The sequence below is a fragment of the Gadus morhua genome, chromosome 15 (assembly GCF_902167405.1).
Source record: "Gadus morhua chromosome 15, gadMor3.0, whole genome shotgun sequence".
Lineage (NCBI taxonomy): Eukaryota > Metazoa > Chordata > Actinopteri > Gadiformes > Gadidae > Gadus > Gadus morhua.
In genome coordinates this window covers 16,873,050-16,898,049 of record NC_044062.1, presented here as the reverse complement: position 1 = coordinate 16,898,049, position 25,000 = coordinate 16,873,050, and the positions used below count along the sequence as shown (strand labels likewise).

Sequence of the window (25,000 nt, the reverse complement as noted above, 5' to 3'; positions counted from 1 at the left end):
CTTTCTGTCGTTCTTCCTTTCCTATTTTCTTTCTTTCTTTCTTTTCTTCAGCGTCTCTCGCTCTGTTGCTCTGTACCCCTCTACAGGGACTGTTGGCTCTTTACTTCATCCACAAAAACATGTTTTGTTTTGTTATTCGCAATACAAACAGACACACACACACACAAACACACACACACACACACACACACACACAGACACACACACACACACACACACACACACACACACACACACACACACACACACACACACACACACACATTCAAGTACACAACTTTCAAACACACACACACACACACACACACTGAAGCACACACATACACAGGCTGCATCTAATTCAGCTGCATCTGGGTCACCACTAAAAAACAACCATTCTCCCTCTCTCTGTCTCTCTGATCGTATCTCGCCATCTCCCCGTGCGCCCAATTCGCCACCATACGCCTCTTGCTCATTACTATCTGTGTCTGTTTGTATTTCTCTCATTCTTTCCCGCTCTCTGCTTTATCCCTCGCTCTTTCGGCCCCTCCACACCACCACCTCCCCTGTCTAGCTGTCACTCTCCCCCTCTCTCATCTTTATTCTCATTCCCTCCCTTCTCTCTCTTTCTGTCTTTATTTCCCCCTCTCTCACTCTCTCTATCACTTTTTCTGTCTCTATATCTTCCTTTTTCTCTATCACACTCCATTTTGGTCTCTTCAGGACCCCCACACATCATTATTTCAGCCTGTGACACCCCCTCCTGCAAACACACACACACACACACACACACACACACACACACACACACACACACACACACACACACACACACACACACACACACACACACACACACACACACACACACACACACACACACACACACACACACACACACACAAACACATTCCAGTGCCCTCCTCATCTCCTTCCTTCAGTTTTTAATGCGTATTTTTTGTGTATTTTGTTTGGCCAAATATTTCCAAATACAAACATTCCTGCTGAGGACACCATAATACTGACATCTGCACTGGTCAACGTTGGACGGATTTTACATTTGACGACTGAGCTCATGGGCTGTGTGTGTCAGTGTGAGTCTGAGTTCTTGAGGATGTCTGTTTGTGGATGTGCAGGCAGGTTGTGTACACCTGTGACTCTGCCATGGATGAGCTTTCATTCCATTAGTGTTCAGGTGGCTGAAGTTTTCTTTACATTAACACTTATGGATTGTCTTCCAGGCCATCATACTTCCTCTGAGATGCATTCAGTGTGCCATGTGCATACATGGCTACGGTGTACACACATGCTCCCATGTACATTGTATATCAAACTTAATGTTCAAACGGTGGGCTCGCTTTTCAATTTGACGGCTCGAGACAGCAGCACAGTTCTGCATCCGACAAGGATGTGTGTGTGTGTGTGTGTGTGTGTGTGTGTGTGTGTGTGTGTGTGTGTGTGTGTGCGCACGCGCGTGCGTGTGTGTGTGTGTGTGTGTGTCTGCCTGCGTGTGTGTGTGTATGTGTGCAGTAGATCCCACTCTCTGCTGTTCCTCCATCAGGTGTGTACTCTCGTGCATGGTGGCGTCCAGGAGCACCTCATTATGGGAGCCTTTTCCGTGTCTATTTACTTGGCTGCTCGCGGGCCTCGTGACAGCCAGCTGGGGGTTTGATATATGGCTCTGTGTGTTTTCTCCTGTTGCGGGCCATACTCTAATAGGGCTTGTCATAACTACAGGCTTTACATCCCAGGGAAATATGTGTTGGCCTCATTCCTGTCTCAGTGTATATCTCTTACCATTTAGTCTTGCGTTGACTGGAATTGATGGGAAAGATGTGGGGGGTGAACAGCGGTGTGTGTGTTTGTGTTTGTGTGTTTGTGTATGGGGATGGGGGTGAAAAGTGGTATGTGTATGTGTGTGTGTGTTGGTGTCTAGGTGTGTGTGTGTGGGTGTGTTTGTGTGCGTGGGGGTTTGTGTGTGAGTGTGTTTGTGTGCGTGGGGGTTTGTGTGTGAGAGTTAAGATGGATTGATGGATGGACAGATGGATTGGAGTTTGATGCATGATATTTGTTGTGTTTTGCGGTGTGTTGCTGCTTTGGAATGTTGTGTTGTGGTGCGATGTGTGTTTTTGTTACTGTGTTTGTGTGTGTTACTATGTCTGTTTGTGTGTGTGGGTATGTGTGAGAGTAGAGATGGATTGGTGGTTGAATAGTTGGGTATACAGATGGATATATTGATGAATTGACTCTGATTTGTCGATCGGTTGGTTGATAAGTTTGTGAGTGGTTCATTGATTTATTGATTAATCGGTTGAATCATTGTTTTTTGTTGGTGAACAATTCAAGCATTGATATAACTGGACAAAACAAAACCCACTGAAGGGGGATTTCCATGCACCTAACGATCAAAATAAGTTAATTACAGCGTTGCTGCAGAACAACCCTACCCATAAGCCTATATGTACTAGAAGTAAAGACAACGTTGTCTGTCCTAGTGATGGTGAAATGTGTCTTCTCTTGAGGCTTCTACTGCTGTGGCCCCATGGTTGGCTGACACAATAGGCTGACTGCTGCAGTCACTCAAAGTACTCATTCTGCCATTGTGAATGAACACACTCCTGTTTTGGTAATACCATACCATCCATTATAACCGCAGGGGGGCCCTCTGACACACACGCACGCTGGTAGAGCAGACACAAAGAAAACGTATCACACACAAAGAGTTTGAGTGGTGCTTTAATGTGAGAGAAATGGCTCCTAGCTTTAACCGTTGACATCAATCCTCTGTGACATTTAATTTTCAGTACACATGAAGAGTGGAAGGATAAACAAATACAAAAAACATAGATATTCTGAAGATCTCAAGAGGACTGTCAAGTTAATTGCAAGTGATTTACAGGAGGAGAGCATGGAATTAAACTAAGCAAGGATGTGGCCAAGGTTTGTCATACTACTAATGAGTCTTTGGTCACTAGTTCACACCAAAGACTTTGGAGTCTTTGGTGTGAATGCATTTCCCAAAATATATTTCGATTTTTTACCCGATTAGAGATGGTTCATTTCCAATGTGAACTTAGAAAATGTGAACCGAACATCCTAGGTTGGAGAAGGTTTTGTTAGGGTAAGGATTTTATAATTATTGGTCAGACAGCAGAAGTAAAGGCAGCCAGAGTTTAGAGCTGTATGGCGGTGCTGCTCCACGGGGAAAAGGCTACTGTGGAGGAGGGCCTGGGTGGCAAATTAGACTGAAGATAGTTATTATGCACCATGGGATTAATGTTTGACAACTTTATTGAAGGCTTCCTAGTATACAATTATGTCATGTGTTGTGTGGGGGTGTAAACCATTCCCTTTAATACATGCCTAAGAAGCAAGTGGTCCAGTATTCCTTCTTAAATCCCAGCGACATTTGGTGGAATTCTTACCCAAAACCTGTGCTGGACAGAACACACACCAAGATATATAATGGGCAGTTGAATTCAAACGGTTCCTAGGGACTGTGCCTGATTACTATTTCAAGCTGAAGCAGACCCTGATTGGACACTGGTATGGGTCTCGTTATCATAGAACACCCAATCACAGCCAGCACATAGCCTATTCATAACACATCTGCAAAATGTCGGGAACTGGCAGCACTTTTTAAGCTACAAACAAACGAATAACCAATATGTATGACAGTGTACATTTTAGTGGCATTAGAGTCTACACATTCATTCTCTAGAAATGTGGACATTCAGTTGACAGCCAAAACCAGGTCTGTGCTTACAAGTCTGTTAGCAACTTTTATCTCTGTTTTATTTCTGGTCGTATCTGCTTCGCCTCACATGTTCAATCATTATCATTAAATCTGGAGATAAACAACGACGGATGTGTGCTCACACACACATACACATGATACACACACACACGCACGCACGCGCGCGCGCGCACGCACACACACACACACACACACACACACACACACACACACACACACACACACACACACACACACACACACACACACACACACACACACACACAGGATGTTACACAGAGCTTGTGTTGATGGATGAGCAAGTGTGAGCCAGGGTCAGTGAGTTTGTCTGTGGGCCATGGACTGTATTAGATCTATCTGTGATTAAACATTACAAACCATTATGTTCGCCCTCTGTGTCTCTACCTCTCTTTTCCTCACTCTCTTCCAGCCCTCGCTCTTCTCTCATTCTCTCTCGCATAGCTCTCCCCTCTTTCTTCCTCCCTCTCTGTCTTTATCTCCCGCTGTCTCTATTTGTCGTCTATCTCTCTCTCTCTCTCTCTCTCTCTCTCTCTCTCTCTCTGTCTCTCTCTCTCTCTCTCTCTCTCTCTCTCTCTCTCAATCCTTGTCTCTGTCGCTCTACCTCTTTTCACCTTTGTACCTCATATCTCTGTCATCACTCTTCATCTCTCTCCCTCCCTCTCTCTGTATCTATCTCTCTCCCTCCCCTTCTTTCTCCCCGTCTCTTTCTGTCATTCTGTCACTCACTTTTCATCTCCTTCTCCCTCCGTCTCTGTATCTCCCTCTCCATATCCCTCTTCGTCTCTCTCTCTCTCTCTCTCTCGCTCCCTCTCTCTCTCTCTCTCTCTCTCTGTCTCTCTCTCTCTCTCTGTCGCTCTCTCTCTCTCTCTCTCTCTCTGTCTCTCTCTCTCTCTCTGTCGCTCTCTCTCGCTGCCTCTCCTTTGGTGACGCTCTCCTGCTCCCTAAATACACCAAGGCTAATTCATCACTGGGCCCAGCGCTCCTTTTAGTCTCCTCCGCCGTCGTGTGTATTCTGGGATGTTCACTGAGCTCCGAGAGAATAATGAACACTGAAGAGGGAGAGACACACACACACACACACACACACACACACACACACACACACACACACACACACACACACACACACAAGTACACACACAAAGTGGTGGAGCGGGAGAGAGAGGGGCAAGAGGGATCTTCATCCTTCAGAAACATCCTGAGCGATGTATAAGTAACACTCTCTGCCCCCTTCTGTTCCGTGTAACACTGGTCCATATTCATTTCCTCATGATTGTCTCTGCCGTTCCATTGCTCACCTTGACTTGTTCCTGTGCTCATCACTTATATCCCCCTCTACGTTGATGTGGGAGATGATGGCACATTTGGCTCACACACATCCCAGCATGTATTCTCTTTCGGAAACCCTTGGTTCCACTTGAGCATTAAAATGATATGAAATGTCCTCACATTCATTTTGATTGATTTTGGATTCATTGAACTCAAGTGAATTGTCACTGTGAGTCATTGTTACTCCAAAAGTAAATCCTTAATACACAATAAACAGGAGCTAATTGTATAGGTAGGTATAGGTTGCTATATTTTATATTAAGGCTATACCTGTAGGACTGTAATGTCCGACAGGGGAAAAAGAAGGGGGGGAGGGATGGAGAGAGGGAGGGAGGGAGGGAGAGCGAGAGAGAGAGAGAGAGAGAGAGAGAGAGACCCTATAAAAGTCCTCATTAGGCGTTTGATTTATGAGCTTGGCAGAGAGCCTTACTATACCTCTCCCTGGTGATGTGCAGTCCTCCCGATCTCAATGCTTTACTGAAGAGTCCCTTGCCCCCTTTCAGCAGTTCCCCAAGTCTCACATGGCTCTGCTTCACTGGTAGTTTATTTAAAAAAGTATTCATCTAGTGCTTAAAAAACACACAAGTCACATCAGCAAACACACAGGTAGTTTCGAGTTGGTGACGTCTTTGTCAAGAGACATCCTCAGACACTTTGCAGAAACAGAGCTGGATGTATCTTCAGTGGTGGGTAAGGCCATCCTGGAGGTTTTATGTGATATGTGGTTGATGTCCTCCTAATGGACGGTGCATGCTGGATCGCAGCACCTGGCCAAAAGGAGCACAAAGACGTCTATGGCTGTTAGTCGTCAGAAGACTGTCTGCACCACAGCTCTGTGCCTAGACAGGCCAGTGGTTGAGCAGGGCATTAGGGTCACCGAGTGGACACATCAGCAGATGTGTCCACTTCTGTGGACACATCTGTGTTTACTGCCACGGACAGACAACATGATTATGAAAGTGTACCGTGTGGGCATTCACAGGAGTGAAATTATTAAGCAGGGAAAAAATATCTAAGTTTAGCGCCCAAAGCACATGGGCGCAATTTAGTTAGTAAATTCTGTCAATTTTATAAATTCTGATAAACAAACGTATTTTGTGTCCTTCCAGCGACACGGCAGTGTGCCTTGGGCTTTAGAAGTGTCTGGTGTTCATCTCTTTTTATACGACACAGTGTTAGTGTTGAGTGGTAATGTCCTTGCCAGATGTACAGATAAAAATCCAAACATTAAACCGTGTGTGTTCGACGTTGTCGCCCGCCATCTTATCTCCCAGCTATTTGATGCACGTCTGGGTAGCTTCGTCCAGGCATCAAGGGGAGCCTACGGAGTCTTGTGCGGGGCCCGGTGGAGTGGGTGAGTGACAGTATGAGTGCAGGACCCTGCAGTGATTGGCCCTTATAGAACCTCTTTTGTTCTGCGGGAACAATAGCAACACTCTGGCTGCACCTCACGGCGGCACTTAGCAGAGCACAATGGAAACCCGCTAAGGCTTTTAATTACGCAGATCGGATCTATCAAACCGTCGGATTTGCTGCTCCGTACAGAGAAACGATCGAATCACGTTCACAAGCACCCTTGTATTTTTTTGTGTGTGTGTTTGCGTGTGTATGTGTGTGTGTGTGTGTGCTCACAGAGTTGGAGTGAAGCACTCATTATTAGAATAGTAAATATTATTTATTTTGTGAAGGCGAAAAACACCCCAGATATCCATCTTCCTATCATCTCAGCCTCGGAGATAATGAGTGGAACTGCCAATTTATCCAGAGAATGATCATTATTCACTGTATAATAATAGCGTGTGTGTGTGTGTGTCTGCGTGTGTGTGGCACAGAGAGCATACAGAGCATAATCTTAAACTGGTCTGTTTAAGGTTATCTGTTGAATTCAGAGTATTGGTTTTGGTCGCAAGGACAGAGGCAAAAAGATACGTGGCTGCAGTGCTGCTCCGTCGCAGTGCTCTGTTCAGGCTTTTGTCTAAAAACGATTGTTCTGGGGTTGACATCAGCGGCTGACATTTTGGGCATCCCTCCAACTGTGTTTCTCTGAGGTCTGGTTAAACGTGTCCGCAAACCATTTGATTTACATTCACCCATTCCCAAACAACATGTCAAATAAACAGAAACCGTATCACCAAACAGAACAGATATACATGTAATGAACGTGGACATAATGTTTAGCTGTTGAACTGATTAAAGGAACAAATTGATGATAATTGATAATGATAATTGCAATCACCATCAGTATGTGGTTCTCGGATCCACTTGTTTAATACATAGGTCTCTAGATTGTGATTAAATGGGCCGCATGCAAATGCTTAACTTAGTAGCATAGTGTTGTATAAATATGGACTCATGCTGTCTCATTGTTGCCAGTATTTGTCATGTCCATTCTTTATTCGTATGCTTTTCTGAAATCAAAAATCAAGTGATTGTCGACTTACGCTTAACTGACATAATGTTGATAGCTGATACTCAACGGATACTAAATTCATGCTCAACCTTAGACTATCCAGGTGGAGTGTTACCCATAAAGGTACTTTACAAAATGAAACATGACTTGACTTTGTATTGCAAGCAGTGGAGAGACAAAAAGAACAATGTTGTATTTTTCAACAACATGAATATCAGCCCTAAATGAGCAGCGCTTGGGGTTCCAAGATCAACATGTGGACGTGCACTTTTGGCCAAGAGGTGTGCAGGCTGCTTGCCAAGGTATAGTGCCAAGAACAACAGCCTGTTCACCTTGTGTGGCTCAAGCGACAATGTTTCCTGGCTCAATACACTTCCTGCAGTATCAAACATGATGCATTCAGGAGCGGCCATCTTGTTTTTTTTGCACATGGGTTTCATATACCTATTCAAGCTTCAATAATCCCCCACCCCCTATTCTCTCTCCAAACAAAGCAAGCGTATTCTGTGTAGCATTGTGTCATGTCGTTAACAAATGAACCATGGATACCATTTAGCATTGTGAGAAATGTATTACAAGACAGCGATAAACCATTCCCATCTCCCAATTGTAATCACATGTAAGCCTGTGATTAATCAATCTGACTGTAAACATGACTTATTGTGCAAGCAAGGTTGTAGTTTACAGCAACACAAACAGTACAATTGTAATTGTAAGTCTGCAGGAAACGGCGGTCTAAATATCAGGCTTTTACTTTGAAAGCCAGATGATTGCTGTGTTCTATTTCAGCCCTCTCCTTCTGCGCCTTTATGTGATTTGCATGATTAATATGCATATACTTTGCGTTGCGGTACATTATACAGACACTGCAGTATTCTTTGTGTATCTTTTCAGTGTCAGGCAGGTACCTTGTTTTGCTTTTGGGTCGTTTGTAGTACTTTCTGATATCCATTTGTTTTACCAAGTCCATATGAAATCCTCCAGGTGTTTTATCTACATGCAACCGCCCTTACTTAGCCCATGCTGTGGTCAGTGTTAGTTTTTCACAATGGCGATACACTGGCGATAACACACACGTATACACGCAAATAATATTCTGCCATTTGGGAATAGATGTTGTGTCTATCTGCTCTTGGGCAACTTGGACAATCCAGGCCGATTACATAACCATGGAGTCTCTCGTCATCGGAACACTGCAGAGGTGATAGGGACTAATACTGTACACACGTGTGTGTGTGTGTGTGTGTGTGTGTGTGTGTGTGTGTGTGTGTGTGTGTGTGTGTGTGTGTGTGTGTGTGTGTGTTGGAGATGCTCGTTCTGAAACATTCAACAGCTATCTCCTATCCAGCTTCATTTCAACCAACACACTCCTTCTCCCCGTCTGTTTTGTCGGTCACATGCAGACCCTGTGTATACTTACCATGTATCAGCCCTGCAGCATTCGGATGTTCAGTTCTCAAAGTTAGATTTCCTTTCATTGGAAAACGTCGGTCTTGTCTTTTTGAGGCTCCAGGCTTGATTGTGTTAATGGAGTTACTCACCCCCCGACTCACTCATTCACTGACTTTAGAATGAATGAACATCAATGTGAATCCTTGAAGTTGAAAGAGCCCTCGGTCAAAGCAGGGGCCCAGTCCACATAATGCCTTTACAAAGCCATGACGGTCGCTTTCATCAAAGCGCCATCCATCCACACACTGTGTACAAAGAGCTTTGCATACTTAGACTTCTCCGTCACATGTGAATTTTTGTACAGTATGGAATTGACCAGGCACGGTCATCAAGTACGCAATCCGCCAACTTCATACATCCCCTCGCCATATTGACAAATCGATGTGAAAATGCTTGACTCCTGCTGGCGTGCATGTGCGTGAATGTGTCTGTTGCTGTTAAAGGAGGCGGCAGGAGGGAGAGAGAGAGAAAGGGGGAGAGAGAGAGCGTATTTGCTCAGGTGTGTGTGTGTGTGGGTGTGTGTGTGTGTGTGTGTGCGTGCGTGCGTGTGTGTGTGTGTGTGTGTGCGTGTGGGCAGCTGCTAGTTTACAGCACACTGATCCCTGCTGATCCACAGTCTGCCGTCACCCTTAGTTATTGATCAAGGGGGGGAGGGGAAGGGGAGTTGATCTGACGCTGGAGACGTGAATCCACAAGGAATGATGGAAGGAAGGGAACATGAAAGTCAAGACATTATGGATAGATGGTTGATCAGCTGATGATGGATCAATTGATGGATGATTGATGGGTTGAATGGATCAATGGATGATGGATGTATGTTGACGGATAGATCGACCAATCTTTCAATGTATGAATGATTGACAAATGGATGGTGGTCACAAGACTAATAGATGAATGGAAAATACAAGGGTTGAAAAAGTAGCAAACATGAAAACGAAAAAGAGGAATCAATCCATCAATCAATTACTACCCTGTTTTCCATCTACAATTTTCTTCACTGATGAATTCCAAATCATAATTGTTTCCATATCCACACCAGCCAGTGTACTCTGGAATACGATGTGGGCTGGAGCAGTAAAGTAGCCTCGATAGAGTGCTTCATATGACGTCTAATGCTGTTGCTCTCTCATGTGCCATGTTCCAGCAGCCATTAATAGCAAAGCCTCTCGATTCATCCCTTCTCAGGGGACTCGGCTCTAGCAAAAATGTAAATACGCACGCACGCGCACACACAGGCACACGCACACACGCACACGCACGCACACTTACACAGGCACTTGTACTGTAGTTAGACGTGTGATGGGTGATCTCTGGTACACGTTGCACACAGATCCATAAGCATACACACACGGTTACCATGGGCAAGTGTGCAGTTACACCAAGGAACATACACACACACCTGGCACGGGCAGCTAATGAAGATAAAGCACCTAATTATGGATGACAACCAGGGAGAGATGGGCGGCCATACTAAGTGACGGTATGGGGTTGGCTGGGCCCTATAGACAGAGGACAGCGGTGATATAGGACACAGCGGGTGGTGCTGACGACTCTACTGTATGTGATTGTGTGTGTGTTTGTGTGTGTGTGTGTGTGTGTGATTGTGTGTGTGTGTGTGTGTGTGTGTGTGTGTGTGTGTGTGTGTGTGTGTGTGTGTGTGTGTGTGATAGAAAGAGAGACAGATTGATTGAGAGTCGAGGGTACATGAACTAATGGTGAGATGGTCAAGGACATGGACGTGTGGATGAAGGAATGAAAAAAGGGTTAACTGACCTTCTTTCCAATTCCCATGTTGTTCCGGAATTTCCCCCATTTTCCCGAAGCATTCCATATGTACAAAGTAGCGCAAGCGTGTTTGAACACACTGCCACTCACACACGCACGCACACACACGCACACACACACACACACGCACCCACACACACACACACACTGCTGGCCTAGATCTCTGTGGTGGCCGTCTTGCAGGGTCAGCGTATCTTCATATCTTGGCAGGCTGACACCATACAGTCTGAGATCTAGGAGAAATCTGGCTCCAAGTAGAACACACGTTTTGTCACCTAGTAACCTTATCTCTCTCTCTCTCTCTCTCTCTCTCTCTCTCTCTCTCTCTCTCTCTCTCTCTCTCTCTCTCTCACCCTCTCGCTCTCTCTCTCTCTCTTGCTCCACACATTTAAACTCTACCCTTTCTCTCGCTTAAAGCCATTCTCTTTCTCACTCATAGATACACACACATACACACGCACACTTTTTTCACACTGTAAAAAAAACAGCTCAGGACTCACCTTTTCGGTCTGACCGATGAAGAGCTTGGTTGCAAAACCGCTGGCCTGGCTATAATGCTTTTAAAGAAGAAAATAAATCGTACATCTTTGAACCGACTGGGAATAAGTGAGGGCTTAAAAGTGAGATGAGGTGTGTGTGTGCGTGTGTGTGTGTGTGTGTGTATGTGTTTGTAATAAGATGGTTGCATTCAGCCCTGTGGCGAGGTCTTATATCGCAGTTCCATTCAGGACGATTTACTGCTTTCAGGACGATGACGATGGCGATGTGATTATGATGCGCTTATGACGTATTCCCGTTCCCTGTTACGATGTAGAACACCCCACCCCATCCCCCAACCCATGTCACCCATTACGTCCATGTCACATCATCGCCATAGTAACCACATCACCGTCGATGCACTCTGGTCCAGTGGATCGCTGGCCAAACATAACATACGCCCGATCTCTGTCTGCACTGCGTTTCTGGGCACAGAAGCAGCTACATAAACTGTGTGTGTGTTTGTGTGTATGTGTGTGTGTGTGTGTGTGTGTGTGTGTGTGTGTGTGTGTGTGTGTGTGTGTGTGTGTGTGTGTGTGTGTGTGTGTTTGTGTGTGTGTGTGTGTGTGTGTGTGTGTGTGTGTGTGTGTGTGTGTGTGTGTGTGTGTGTGTGTGTGTGTGTGTGTGTGTGTATGTGTGTGTGTTCCTGTGTGTGCACCACCTAGCATCTGCGCGTATGTGATTGTGTATGTGTTTCTCTGTCTGTGATTGCGTGATTATGTGTGTGTATCTGTGTCTTTGACTTTTGTGTGCGTGTGTGTGTGTGTGTGCGCGTGTTTGCGATCAGTCAGGGGGAAAGACACACTGCCTCCTGCTGTGCACTCTGTGCCTCCACTAATGGAGGGCAAGAAAAGAGAGATAGTCTGGGGTGAACGAGCACGAGTAAGGGTTGAGATAAGCCAGGGAGAGAGAGAGAAAATAACAAGAGAATTCATTGAGGTGTTTTGAGGTTGTGAGCAGCCGACTTGGTGTGTTTAGACACTGCACACATACACATATAGGATCTCAGAAAAACACATAGACACATACGCAGACACAACGACATACACACACGCTAGAGCTGGCCCATATGGAATCATCTATTATTATAAGCAATAGCACCACAAAAGCGGAATATAAATCTTCATATGAAATTACATCACAATATTTATTCAAAATCAATTCAAACATTTTAAACCCAATGTACAATATTGTATATTGTTGACCATGGCATTATTAATACTATTTCAATGATGTGTAATACTATGCTAAATCTTGTATTTCATTCTTTCTTGTGCTTACCCAAATTCATCATCAACAACCAAATGTTTCATCTTGAAATCTTCCATGATGATTCAATACAACAAGGAGATAGGTTTATGTAGTTGAATATATATATATATATATATATATATATATATATATATATGTAAAAGATATTGACTGGGTCAATGAGCATGTCGCTCTATACCTCTTAGCTAGAACCATCCATAGCACCATGCTGCCCTCAACGTATTGCAATCTTTCATCTGTTTCCAAGGCGATGACAACATGGCAAATAGAGGGAATAAATCATTGACATGTCTATCTCCTACTCTCTCCTTTCCTCAAAATAATCGGCTTCACTCACTGGTCCACAGCAGGAGGTGGGAGAGAAGAGGAGAAGATTGCTTTATAGAACAGGCTTGTTGATTATCTACCAGGGCTTGCCGCAATACATACTTTCAATATTCGGAATACCGTTAGGTTTCCCAACGAATACCAAAATGTTTGTAGAATTTCTTATTCATTCATAGTGCAAATCTTTCCCTTTCTGAATCGGAGCCGGAGGAGACAAATGCTGCAGAATCGTGTTTTAAGCAATTGATCCTTAATTCCTTTTCATTACTAATGTCATTTTAATAACTAGGAGACCACGAAGGATGCTCCGTGGACGCCAGGGGCTTTCACTCATTGCTCTGACTCGGTTCAGACAGGGCTTCAATGTTATGAAGACACACTGCTCCCTTAGTATAAGAGTAGACCTAGCTAATCATCGAAAAGGAAATGGTTGGTATGAACATTGTGCAAAAGATTAATGAAAGTGCACGGCAGTATACGCTATTCCCCCAATGAGAACTCACACAACTGCTATTTTTCTATTCCTGTTTCTTTTTTATCCAACCTGGAATGAGTAGTATGTAGAATTTTTAATATATATTTATTCTTATTTAAATATTGAAAGAGATGCTAAATACGTCAATGAGTAAAACCCTTCTAGATCTTCGAATATATCAATAAATACATTTGTTCCGTTTTTTGAGCTTACAAATAATCCTTTTAATTTTTTATACATTTATCCCAGCGATAGTTTGCCTACACCAGTCTGTTAAATTATTCATTATTCATTGAATTATTTCATCTCCAAATTATATTCATCTTGTCTTCCCAGATATCAGAAGGGTAGCACTAGTATTCTGGTAAACATAAACTCCCATAGTCATCACACTGCACATCAGTCAAGTCAACATCGAGTGATACCACTGATCGCATCAGCATTCTTGAAAGCAGTGCACATTTTGCAATTTATTTATTGACAGGGATAGAGCTATTAGCAGTGCATACATTTTTACTTGCACTGGGCTGCATTAGCCACTGATTTCTAGACACCTGGATACCGGTTGAGACAGATATGACTATACCATCAGATTGTTGTATGGAATCTACATTAGTTTGTCGCTTTGCCAGATGTTTTTACTTTTCAAGAGTGCGTCACGTTCAAAATGTAATGTTGAGAAGTGTAACGTAAATATATCATGTAGGACAATACAATGTGGGCACTGGGCACACAGAGGCACAGTGCAACGGGTCTGTGTATAAGGTCATGGAGCGAAAGGTCGTCTCACCACCGCGTCTGTGCTAAAAATAGCCTATCCCGCAGCCTCAAGGTCACGAAGCGAGCAGGAGCTGTGGCTCAAATCCCTTCTCTGGTCTCCCCTTGTACCGCCGACCACCTCCCAGTGCGCATCCTCAAAAATTAATTCGATGCACTCCTTTGCTGTGTGTATTTGTGTGCGTGTGTCAGTGTGTCGGTGTGTTTGTGTGTGTGTGTGTGTGTGTGTGTGTGTGTGTGTGTGTGTGTGTGTGTGTGTGTGTGTGTGTGTGTGTGTGTGTGTGTGTGTGTGTGTGTGTATATAGATATCCACGCTGATGCTATTTATAGACTGCAGCCCCCGCCCCCCACACCCCGCCATGGGGGCCCCTGTTGCTTTGAAGGACAGGAGGGACAGGGAGGAGAAGGAGGGGGAGGAGGAGGAGGAGGAGGAGGAGGAGGTGGTGGTGGTGGTGGTGGTGGTGGTGTGTGTGGGGGTGCTATGGGAGTGGGGGTCCCTTCAGGAGACCATGACCCAGATGACAGTGGAAGCATTGCGCTCGGCACGGCGCTTCTGACGCACTAATGCCAGCCGTAGGATGGCGGTCCCAGCAGCCGTCAGATGCTGTACGCCTCATCAGGCCCTATACCTCCTGAGAGCGAGGGGAGGGGGAGACGCGGGAGGGGGGGGAGAGGAGGGGGGCTGATGGAGAGGGGAGGGCTGGAGGGAGGGAGGGAGGAGAGGAGGGGGGCTGATGGAGAGGGGAGGGCTGGAGGGAGGGAGGGAGGGAGGGAGGGAGAAGAGGAGAAAATTGTGGGAGAGGGGAGGGAGGGAGGGAGGGAGTTGGGAAGGTTGAAAGAGGGGAGGAGGAAGGAGAGGGAGGAAGAAGAGGAGAGGACGGAGGAAGATGGAGAGGAGAGGGAGGGAGGGAGGGAGTTGGGAAGGTTGAAAGAGGGGAGGGAGGAAGGAGAGTGAGGGAGAGGAGGATAGAGGGAGAGGGAGAGGGTGACAGAAGAGGGAAGGAGGGTGGGGGGAGAGAGGATGAAGGGGGAGGGAGGAGAGGAAATGACGGAGGGAGGAGAGGAACGAGAACGACGGCACACGACCAAGCCTGGCGATGTACATCTCGCTCTCCGCTGAACTCTGTGGTTCCAGCTCTTTGATGATGAATACCGCCTCTTCCTCAGCTCCATCTTCATCTTCTTCGTCTTGATGATGAGGATTATAATTATTGCATCAACGATGATGATGATGCAATTCTGTGCTCTCTAATGTAAACCACATCCATTGCAAACCTACAGGAAAGCGGGAGGCTTTACAGGGAGGGATCCTATGGAAGCAGCTAAAGAGCTGAGTGTTACATTGGCCCGAGGTCATTTCATTGATGTTCACCAGGGCCCTTCCTGCTGGGACCTCTGGTGCCGTCGTTAATGCTCTTCCTGGAGCTGAGCTGGACTCACTGGAGTGTTGAATTTCAACCATGTCCTCTGTATCTCTTTTGCTGCCCCTCCTAACCCGTCTGTCTGTCTGTCTGTCTGTCTGGCTGGCAGGGTATGGAGGCTCCAGCTCACTGGTGATGATTGAGGAGGAGGAGCGGAACGGAGACACCAGGTGGGAGAGCCGACACCTCCTCCAGAACTTCTACGACAACGCTTCAGACCTCGTCCCTGAGGCTGAATCCAAGAACTGCACTGAACCGGGTAAGAGGAGCATGTAGGCTGTACCACATAAAGAACAAGCACCCGGATGCCATGTCTGAGACTTTCCGTCTTTAAAAGCGATCACCTGATCAAAATGTGGCAAAAAAATTAAAGCTAACAGAAAATATAGATCAAAAAACATTGAAAGGTCAGCACCTCTAAATGGACGGCGCTTCCAAACATGGCGTGAAAGTTCATTTAGGCAATGGAGCGCCGAACCAAATGGAAAGCACCACTATCTTGTATTTCACCTCTGCATTTTCTTCTGAAAAGATTAACCGGGTTAATGGGTTGTGATCTATCAAGAGCAAAATGAACCTAAATCGACACATCCCTAGTTTACTTTTCATTGAATATGCGTAAGCACGTGCCTTACTGAATGCACAGACGACTACTGCGCTCCAGAGACACACTCGCAGCGATCACAAGAAGGAGTTGACTGGGCCGCACTACCTGGTCTTTACTAAGCCTGGTCATAACTGCTTAGGTCTTTGGTCCATTCTCTACAATAAACCTTAAGTCGGTTGCACCATCCAACTCACGCCTAGTCTTAACTACGCCCGGTCTTAACTACGCCCAGTCTTAGAACAATCTCCCGCCGTCTTGCTAATTTGTAGATGATTCATTTGCAATTAATTTGCGTCAACATTATGGAGGATCTAATGAAAAGAAAAGGCCACTGAATGGACATTGAGATCCAACATTCAACAGAGCTGTGCAGCCACCACAAACATTCCAATGTTGTAACAAACAAGAAAAAGCAGTCAACTCTGGAAGGAATCACGGAGGCGTTTAATAATTGTTCGGTGACGGCTCGTCAATTATTAAAGATAGGTGACAGCTCCTCAATAAGTTCAAACAGATCTCTCCTACGGAATGGAAACCTCTCAATCAGCGCCTCCTAGTTTTATATCTCTAATGTATTCCTTCTGTTTCTAAGAATTCTACCGTATAAATGCCTGCTTGTTGTAAATACGATACATGATACGCACCATTGTGAAGCAGTGTTGCTACTGGAGAAACAGCCCAGATTTGGCTTCACGCCTGCTTCTTACTAGGCGTAAGATTTACGTCCAGTCTTTGTGATAGGAAAGCTTAAACCTTGGTGCAAAAAGGATGGTGTCACCATTAGGTTGTGCAACCGTGATTTCACACCTGAGCTGTTTTATCCACTTAATTCAAACCTGAAACCGTTCCCCTGATAGTATGGTTTGTTTGGGGTGGTGTGGATGCTCAATAAAACTCGTCCGAACAAACAAAAACTGGTCCCCTTGTAAACTGAGCTCTCGAATGGCTTCTGAGTAATGGCTCTGGTTTTGTTCGCTTTCGGTGTGTAAGTATTCTGAAAGTTTCAACTTCACCCATTACTCGGACCGAGTCTCTACTGAACTATAACCTATCGATGTGAAAGCAACTCAACAGCCGAACAGTTTTCCGTGACGAAATTCTTTAAAACCAACCCTGATGTCAACAACGAGGAGGAGACCCACGGAGAGTAAAATATGAATTTTCGCACGTACCTCTATTACATATTGCCGTTCAATTTTACATTTGACTGGTAAATTTTATCTTATCAGCTACGTTGGCTGGCGAAAGAAATGGCAAGAGGAGTGTGTGTGTGTTTGTGTGTGTTTGTGTCTGAGTGTGTGTGTTTGTGTGTATGTTTGCCTGTTTTATCCTGTTGAGAGCACCAAGCAATAATGCAGTATGTTTGCTTTCTCTCCAGGCACGTGTGTGTGTGTGTATGTGTGTGTTGGAGGGTTTTCCGTGTGGAATTCTGGGGCTTTACAGGGCTGATGTCCTGCCAAGCATACCCTTGATCTCCTAACACACACACACACACACACACACGTGCGCACACACACACACATGCACTTGCACACACACATGCATGCACGCAACACTGACCAAACCAACATAAACACATGCAGTAACACATGCAAACATCCAATTCAGGCATGTGTTACGCATGCATTCACCTGCACACACAAATTAAAATTCACACATATACAATTATACACACATGATTCCATAACCTGAACTATTAACATAAAACCCATGCACTCATAACTCTTATACAAGAATGACGTACCCCCTCTTTACCATCCATGCTGTTTTCAGAGGCAGGAAAACATTACAGGCACGCACGCGCACACACACACACACACACACACACACACACACACACACACACACACACACACACACACACACACGCACACACACACACACACACACACACACACTTACACACAGACACATAACCACACTTAGACGCACATGCACATACACTCACGTACAGAAACACACATACACATGAAAGTGCACTCATATCGAGGGGAATGAGGAGTTATATTTAGACGAGTGACTAGTTTACAGCCTTTTTCTGTTTAATCACTCTTTGTCTGCCGAAACACTAATTACCTTAATGGGGATTGCTTCTTTCTTCTCGCTCTAAGTACAAAGATCTTCACAGTGTTTTTTTCCAAGCCTGCTGTCTCTCTCTCCCTCTCTCTTGATCTCAATCTATCTCGATCTATCTCAATCTCTTTCTCTCTATCTCTCTCTCTGTCGCCTCCATTTCATCTTTGTAGTTTTGGCTCCTCTCCACCACCACGTCTGTTCCCTTCTTTTGCATTTCCTGTGGGGTACGAAAAAGATAAGCAACTACTTTTTCAAGCATTAGGCTTTAGTATCACACACAAAATCACACATACACACACACACACAAACAAGTAACTAGTGTCCCTTGCAAAACATTTATAGATTCTCATAAAGCTGGTGGTATTTGGTATTGCCACTGATTTCCCGAAATCGTATCATTCCATTCGATTTACGATTTGATTAGATTCAATTCAATATAGATTGAGTGCATTTCAGAGACAAGAACCATCTTGCTTAGAGTTAAATGAGATTCTCAGTAAACTAAAGCTTTAAATTGTACAAGGAAGGAACCATCTTACCTGGTGCAATATAGAAAATATGAATGGTTATGTTATAGTCGCGAAGTGTAACATTTCAACTAGCTCATCAATGCTGATTTCAATATTGTTATCAATAAATTCTAAACCTTTGAATTATATTTTCTACAAATATTAAATGCTGGCCAGCCGGTTCCTCTCCCTTTGTTTAAATCAATCGTACTATCGAGGCTCCCAAAAAACCCTGCCGTAGAGTCGACAGAACACTGTAGCTGAGATGTTTTAATTCTGAAAGTATCCTGCCTTATGACAGAGGGGGGCTCAATCTTACACATTGTGACTTTATTAACTGACCCAGCAGCAGTTTCATGAATGTGCTTGTAATTGAACATGACCCAAAAAACTACAGCAGTCAACCCAATATATAATATATATGCTACACTTCATTCTCACTCTTCTTTAACATACTTTCCTGTCTCTCTTGACCATCCTGTCAATACAGGCACAGAAAAACAATCAAGAAATCGTTTTACAAACTCAGCCTAACCCTAGCCAGTCGAGAGAGCGAGAGAGAGAGAGCGAGAAAGAGAGCGAGAGTTTGCAGTGTGTTTCGGTTCTGGTGGTGGTGGCAGTTCAGAAAGAAAAGCCCAGACTTTTTTGTCTTTTAGTATCTCTAGTGACGTTAGGCTGACAGGAACTATGTCGCACTGGAGCTAAAGTGTCTGAATGAATAAAATCACAGACAATATTACTTTTCACTCAGCAGTCTGCGGTTCTTTATTCTGATTTAACTTCCGAATCAATTGTGAATTCATCGGGTGTCTGGGGTGACATATTATCTATTAAATATGATTATTTCAACGAAGCGTGCTCTCCCAACCTTAAAACGATCTATTGTTGTAGTAGATTCATCTCTTCGAAAAGAAAGCACAGTGACGCTTGGTCCTATTTTATATGTGTAGCTCGTTTTCTCAGGCCTGACCCCACAAACACATGCAGTCACACAAACAGTGTTTATAATCACCTAACTCAAACTGATGAGAATGCTCTACAACCACTTTACCATTTCAAAAACACGAAATCACCATTGCATGCACGAAACTTATACCCACTAAGACAAACAGAACTGTGATAAATAATGCATTTTCACAAGGTGCTGCGTTGGTTTCCAAATAATAACGTTTACTATTGTCAACCATCTCTCTACCTCTCCCTCTCTCCGTCTCTGTCTCTGTCTCTCCCCTTTCCCCCTACCCTCCGGGTGCTCCAAGGGCCCTTCCACAATAACCCGCTGCTCCGTCTCCTCCAGCCTGCACCTCACGCCCCGGAGCCACCCCATGGTGGCGACGCTCCTAATCACCCATACATTATCCTCCGCCTTTCGCTCTAATTATAATCTAATTATTCCAATGGAATGTAATTTCAAGGGTGGCGCTCCTGTTCTTGCAGCGCCTCCTTGCTCTCTTAATTAATTGGAGCAGAAGAAGAAAAGCGGGGAAAGGGAAGTTGTGTCATGGTCGTGTGTTGTGAAAGTGTTTTTTATTTTTTTGAAAGGAGGGGGGGAGTGGGGGTCGTTTTTTGAGGGATGTTTGATCAGATCAAAAGAGAACCCATGGGCTTGCGGTGCCTCAAAGACAGCACGCACGCATACAAAAACACACACACACACACACTAACTTTAGAAGACACACACGCACACACACTGCCTTGAGAGGACACACAATCTTGTTGAACTGCCCAACGTATTCCTTTGCTGTCTTTGCATTTCAGAATCCCACCTACAATATAGAGAGACTGCAGTAATACGCCACTGTGAAACAAACAAACACACACAAACGCATGTGCACACACACTTCATTATGTAGCAGCCAACCTCTCGATCGTTTGATGCACACCTATTTGACGCGGCCCATTGCCGGTGACTTGGTTAGGACTAGCAGATTTGTGTTTCTAGCAGTGTGTGACCGAAATCGTTTTATTTCTCAAGGCAGACGGTTAATGTTCTGCTATATTGGCCAAGCAGAGAGGCTAATACGTGTTTGTGTGTGTGTGTGTGTGTGTGTGTGTGTGTGTGTGTGTGTGTGTGTGTGTGTGTGTGTGTGTGTGTGTGTGTGTGTGTGTGTTTGTGTCTGTGTCTGTGTCTGTGTGTGTGTGTGTGTGTGTGTGTGTGTGTGTGTGTGTGTGTGTGTGTGTGTGTTGCGCCAAACCATCTTCACCTTGCCTGCGGCCCATTTATCGCTCAGTGGGCTTGTCAGAATGCTGCCCAGTTGGGCGGGAAGTAGTTTGTGTGTTTGTGTGCGTGTGTCTGTGTGTGTATTTATAAGCATGTGGTTGTGTGTTTGTGCGCATGTGTGTGGGTTTATAAGCATGTGGTTGTGTGTTTGTGTGCATGTGTTTGTGTGTGTGTTTATAAGCATGTGGTTGCGTGTTTGTGTGCATGTGTGTGTGTGAGTGTGTGTGTGTGTGTGTGTGACGTGTGTGTGTGTGTGTGTGTGTGTGTGTGTGTGTGTGTGTGTGTGTGTGTGCGTGTGTGTGTGTGTGTGTGTTTATAAGCATGTGGGAGTGTATTTCTGTGCATGTGTGTGTGTGTGTGTGTGTCTGTGTGTTTATAAGCATTTGTTTGTTTGATGAAATTATTTATGCAAGGACATTATCGGCCAACGTATCTGTAATAGGTCACTAAAAAAACACACACACATACACACAAACACTTTTTTTTTATATGTATTTATCTCTATGGGCCCTAACTTGCGTCCGGCGCAATTGACTTTCTCACTGGCACGTGTCGTTGCTAGTTTGCAACTGGCGCAGAGCGTTCTTTTCCCTCCTGCGACACGCGTCGGTAAATTAAGGAATGATCTTGCGCCCCAAGGGGCGGTGCGGCGAAAGGAGGAGGCGTGTTCCGGCGCAAACGTTCCCTGGTGCTATTTTGCAGTTTCAGAAATCACTTGCGCCACAAACCAGGAAATACCTGGTTTAAAGTCAGTGGCGCGTTGTTCAGATGCTATTTTAAGGGCGCATGCATAATGTTGCTTGCACCTCGCGCACACACTTTGCTTCTCTCATCAACCTAGCCACACATTCTTGGTAAATTATTTGGGAAAGAACAGCTGATACAGCGGTAATAAGTTGTACTTTTAAGTCAATGTATCTGCAAACACATATTTGCTTGACACAGACATTGTGTACATGGCCATAACTTTTAGGATTTGATCGTGAGAAAACATTGTTTTACAGCGAGTGAGTGAATGCGGGCGCGCGTGTGTGTATGTATTAAATAATTAATGAATGCGGGCGTGCGTGTGTGCGTCCATCTGTTTAAACACACGCAAACTAAACACGTAACGCATAATACAGTCCGTGGCAATGTATATTAACGAGGGGACGCATGCATATTAGGAACACAAGTCGATAACGATAATGCATACAATACTGATAAGAAACAATGCTTATAATGTATTGCGTATATCATTAAATAGAACCACAGTCACCGCATATCATATGCGCTCATGGCTCTTGCACGCTATTGCACGTTACGTCCAAACCACACCTACGGGTAATTAGGCTACTTCAGACCAACCCTTTTTAGATTTCCGCCGGGTGCAAGAGTCATTTTTGCGCCGGTAAACTAGCGACATCTCCATAGAACCGCCCATAAAGCTGCTTGCACTTGGCGCTTCTCACTTACGTTTCAGACCGTTAAAATAGGGCCCTATGTCTCCGTCTTCCCAAAGCTGTGTCCTCTTTAAAACACCATCTTTGGCGCTTAAGTTGCAAAATAATAAACAACAAAGTGAAGAGCAGAGTGTTTCTGCTGTTTTAAGGTTTGTCAGTTGCCTCTTAAGAAGTAGGAGTTTATACGGAAAGCTACAAGGTTGAAATTAATCTAAATTGATCATCCAAAAGGGAAAAAATATATACCATGAGGTGAAAGAATTCAGAATTTGTTTCATTTATACATATATATTTATATGGTCATCCCTCTTGGTCTCTTCTTATTGTGTTCAACAGGACTATACATGTAGCAACCTAGAGCCTTGCACTAAACACAGACTATCAATAACCATGAATCACCTCTGCCCCTGAGTTGGAGCTGTGAGGGTATATGGTGGAATGGACCTGGACACAGCAGAATGAGGTAACGGTCCACCTTAACTTCCAGGGATTAAGCTGACATCGCACTCATATCAGTTTCCCCTTGGAGCCGCAGCTTCACATTGGAACCGCAGTTCCTCTATATTTCTAAGGCTTGGTTTCACTGTAATATTAATTTTGACGCAGTCTCTAACTATTATTTACAAAAACACGACAGCAAGAGACAGAAACATTAGTGATTAAGCTGCACTCTGATATATTTAGAACTTGTGTGTGTGAGGATGTATTTGTGTGTTTGTTTGTGTGTGTGCGTGTGCGTGTGTTTGCTCGTGTGTGTCCAGTGTGTGTGGGTGTGTGTGCGAGTGTCTGCGTCTGTTTTCTACGATGGCTTTGCCTCTTCCTTGTGTATGGAGCAGTAAGACAAGACATAATGGTGTAATTTTATGCATAGACTGCACCTCACTCTAGGGACAAACATCCCCACACAAGCACACACACGCACACACACACACAGACACACAGACACACGCACACACACACACACACACACACACACACACACACACACACACACACACACACATACACACACAGCCTTACACACAAACAGAAAGCAGGGCTTAAATGTCATATTACTCAGCATAGTCATAGCAAGCCAAACGACCCGGCAGGTGTCCCAATGCATAAGCCGTGTGTGTGTGTGTGTGTGTGTGTGTCTGTCTGTGTGTCTGTGTGTCTGTGTGTCTGTGTGTCTGTGTGTCTGAAGCTTTGTTTCTACTTTCGATATGCAGAAAAACAAGGCTTAAAGATGTTAACGTGCTGCTTAACTATTTGCCTATCATGCGTCCTGAATTTCCATGAATGCCCGGGATTAGATTTACCATCAGTTTATCTCATTCATATACACTTGATAAAACAAAGGATATGTCTAAATCAGGGTCCTCAAACTCGCGGCCCGGGGGCCAATTGAGGCCCGCGATATTTTGTGGCCCCCTACTTGTCATCAAAGTTTAGTGTTAGTGCGGCCCCCGTGTTGTTGTCAAACGCACATTTTTGCTGAGTCCCTTGCCACACATTTTTATCACTCATTTTGAGTTGCGTGTCCTGAGTCCCGACAAAAGCCAAAGGACGCTAAAATGTCGCGGTTTCCACCAACCACTATGAAATGTCGCCTGCAGTCAGCGATTACATAGCGAACGGGATCTAATTATAGCCCAATCATTAACTTAGATTGGGTCAGTTGTGCTACTTTCTTTTGTGGCATACTTGATGCGGCCCAGCCTGACCCAGACTCTACCTCCAGGGGCCCCCAGGTAGGTTGAGTTTGAGACCCCTGGTCTAAATGATGCAAACTGCTGAACCCGTGTTTTGGCAGAGAGTGAAATGGGAGTATTAGTTATTTTGGCATTTCAGCCACAACATAACCAATGCATGCATACAGTCTTTAAAGTAATATATAACGGGTGTATTTTCTTGTGATTACAAAGCCTTAAACAATATGAAAGCGAGCAATGCTTACAGTACAGGTTATAAACACAAGCGACACCTTCCCTCAACCGTTCCCTCAAACACAGCCTTCATTGTCACCAAACTAAGACAAGGTTTCAAATGAATGGCCTGTGCTCGTCCTCCATCAATACGTCGGAACTAATTGCTAACTTTAGCGGCCAGTGGTCAGAATGGTAGAGGAATGACAGGAGTGATTTATGTTGAGGGTCCGTGATTCTAGCTTGGCCCCCTCGAAAAAGGTTACTGATCAACAATTGTGCTTAATACACCAGGGGTTTCATGAAATGATGGTGTCTTCATCCAGGGTCAATAGAGCGTACTCAGGACCAACACACACACACAAACACAAAACACAAAGAACCCCAGAGGTTAAATCGCTTGGAGCCAAATCAATATTAATTGAGCGTGTTTTGGAAGACGCCTTTCTCCAAGAGGGGAAGAAAAATAATAGATCCCTTGGATGGAGCCCTGTGGGACGCCCTGAAATGCATTTGGCTAAATTGAATACGGGGCTGGTTCCAAATACGTTGACTCCTGAGGGCCACAAACTCAATTGGAACCTGGAGATTTGGAATCCTCTGAGGCAATTAGGGAGGGGTTGAACGCGTGTGTACGATAGAACCGTATAAATACTGTGTTCAACGGACAGAAAACCTGTTTGTTTCCATTCTTTC

The 25,000-nt window shown here is 44.7% G+C and overlaps 1 protein-coding gene across 1 annotated transcript in view; it reads left to right on the top strand.

Moving 5' to 3' along the window:
• Positions 1–25,000, top strand: part of slc24a3 (solute carrier family 24 member 3) — a 65,139-nt gene that overhangs the window by 4,571 nt on the left and 35,568 nt on the right. The window contains exon 2 of the mRNA XM_030379917.1: positions 15,652–15,801. Within this exon, the coding sequence (XP_030235777.1) occupies positions 15,652–15,801 (150 nt within the window). The remainder of the gene's footprint in view (positions 1–15,651; positions 15,802–25,000) is intronic.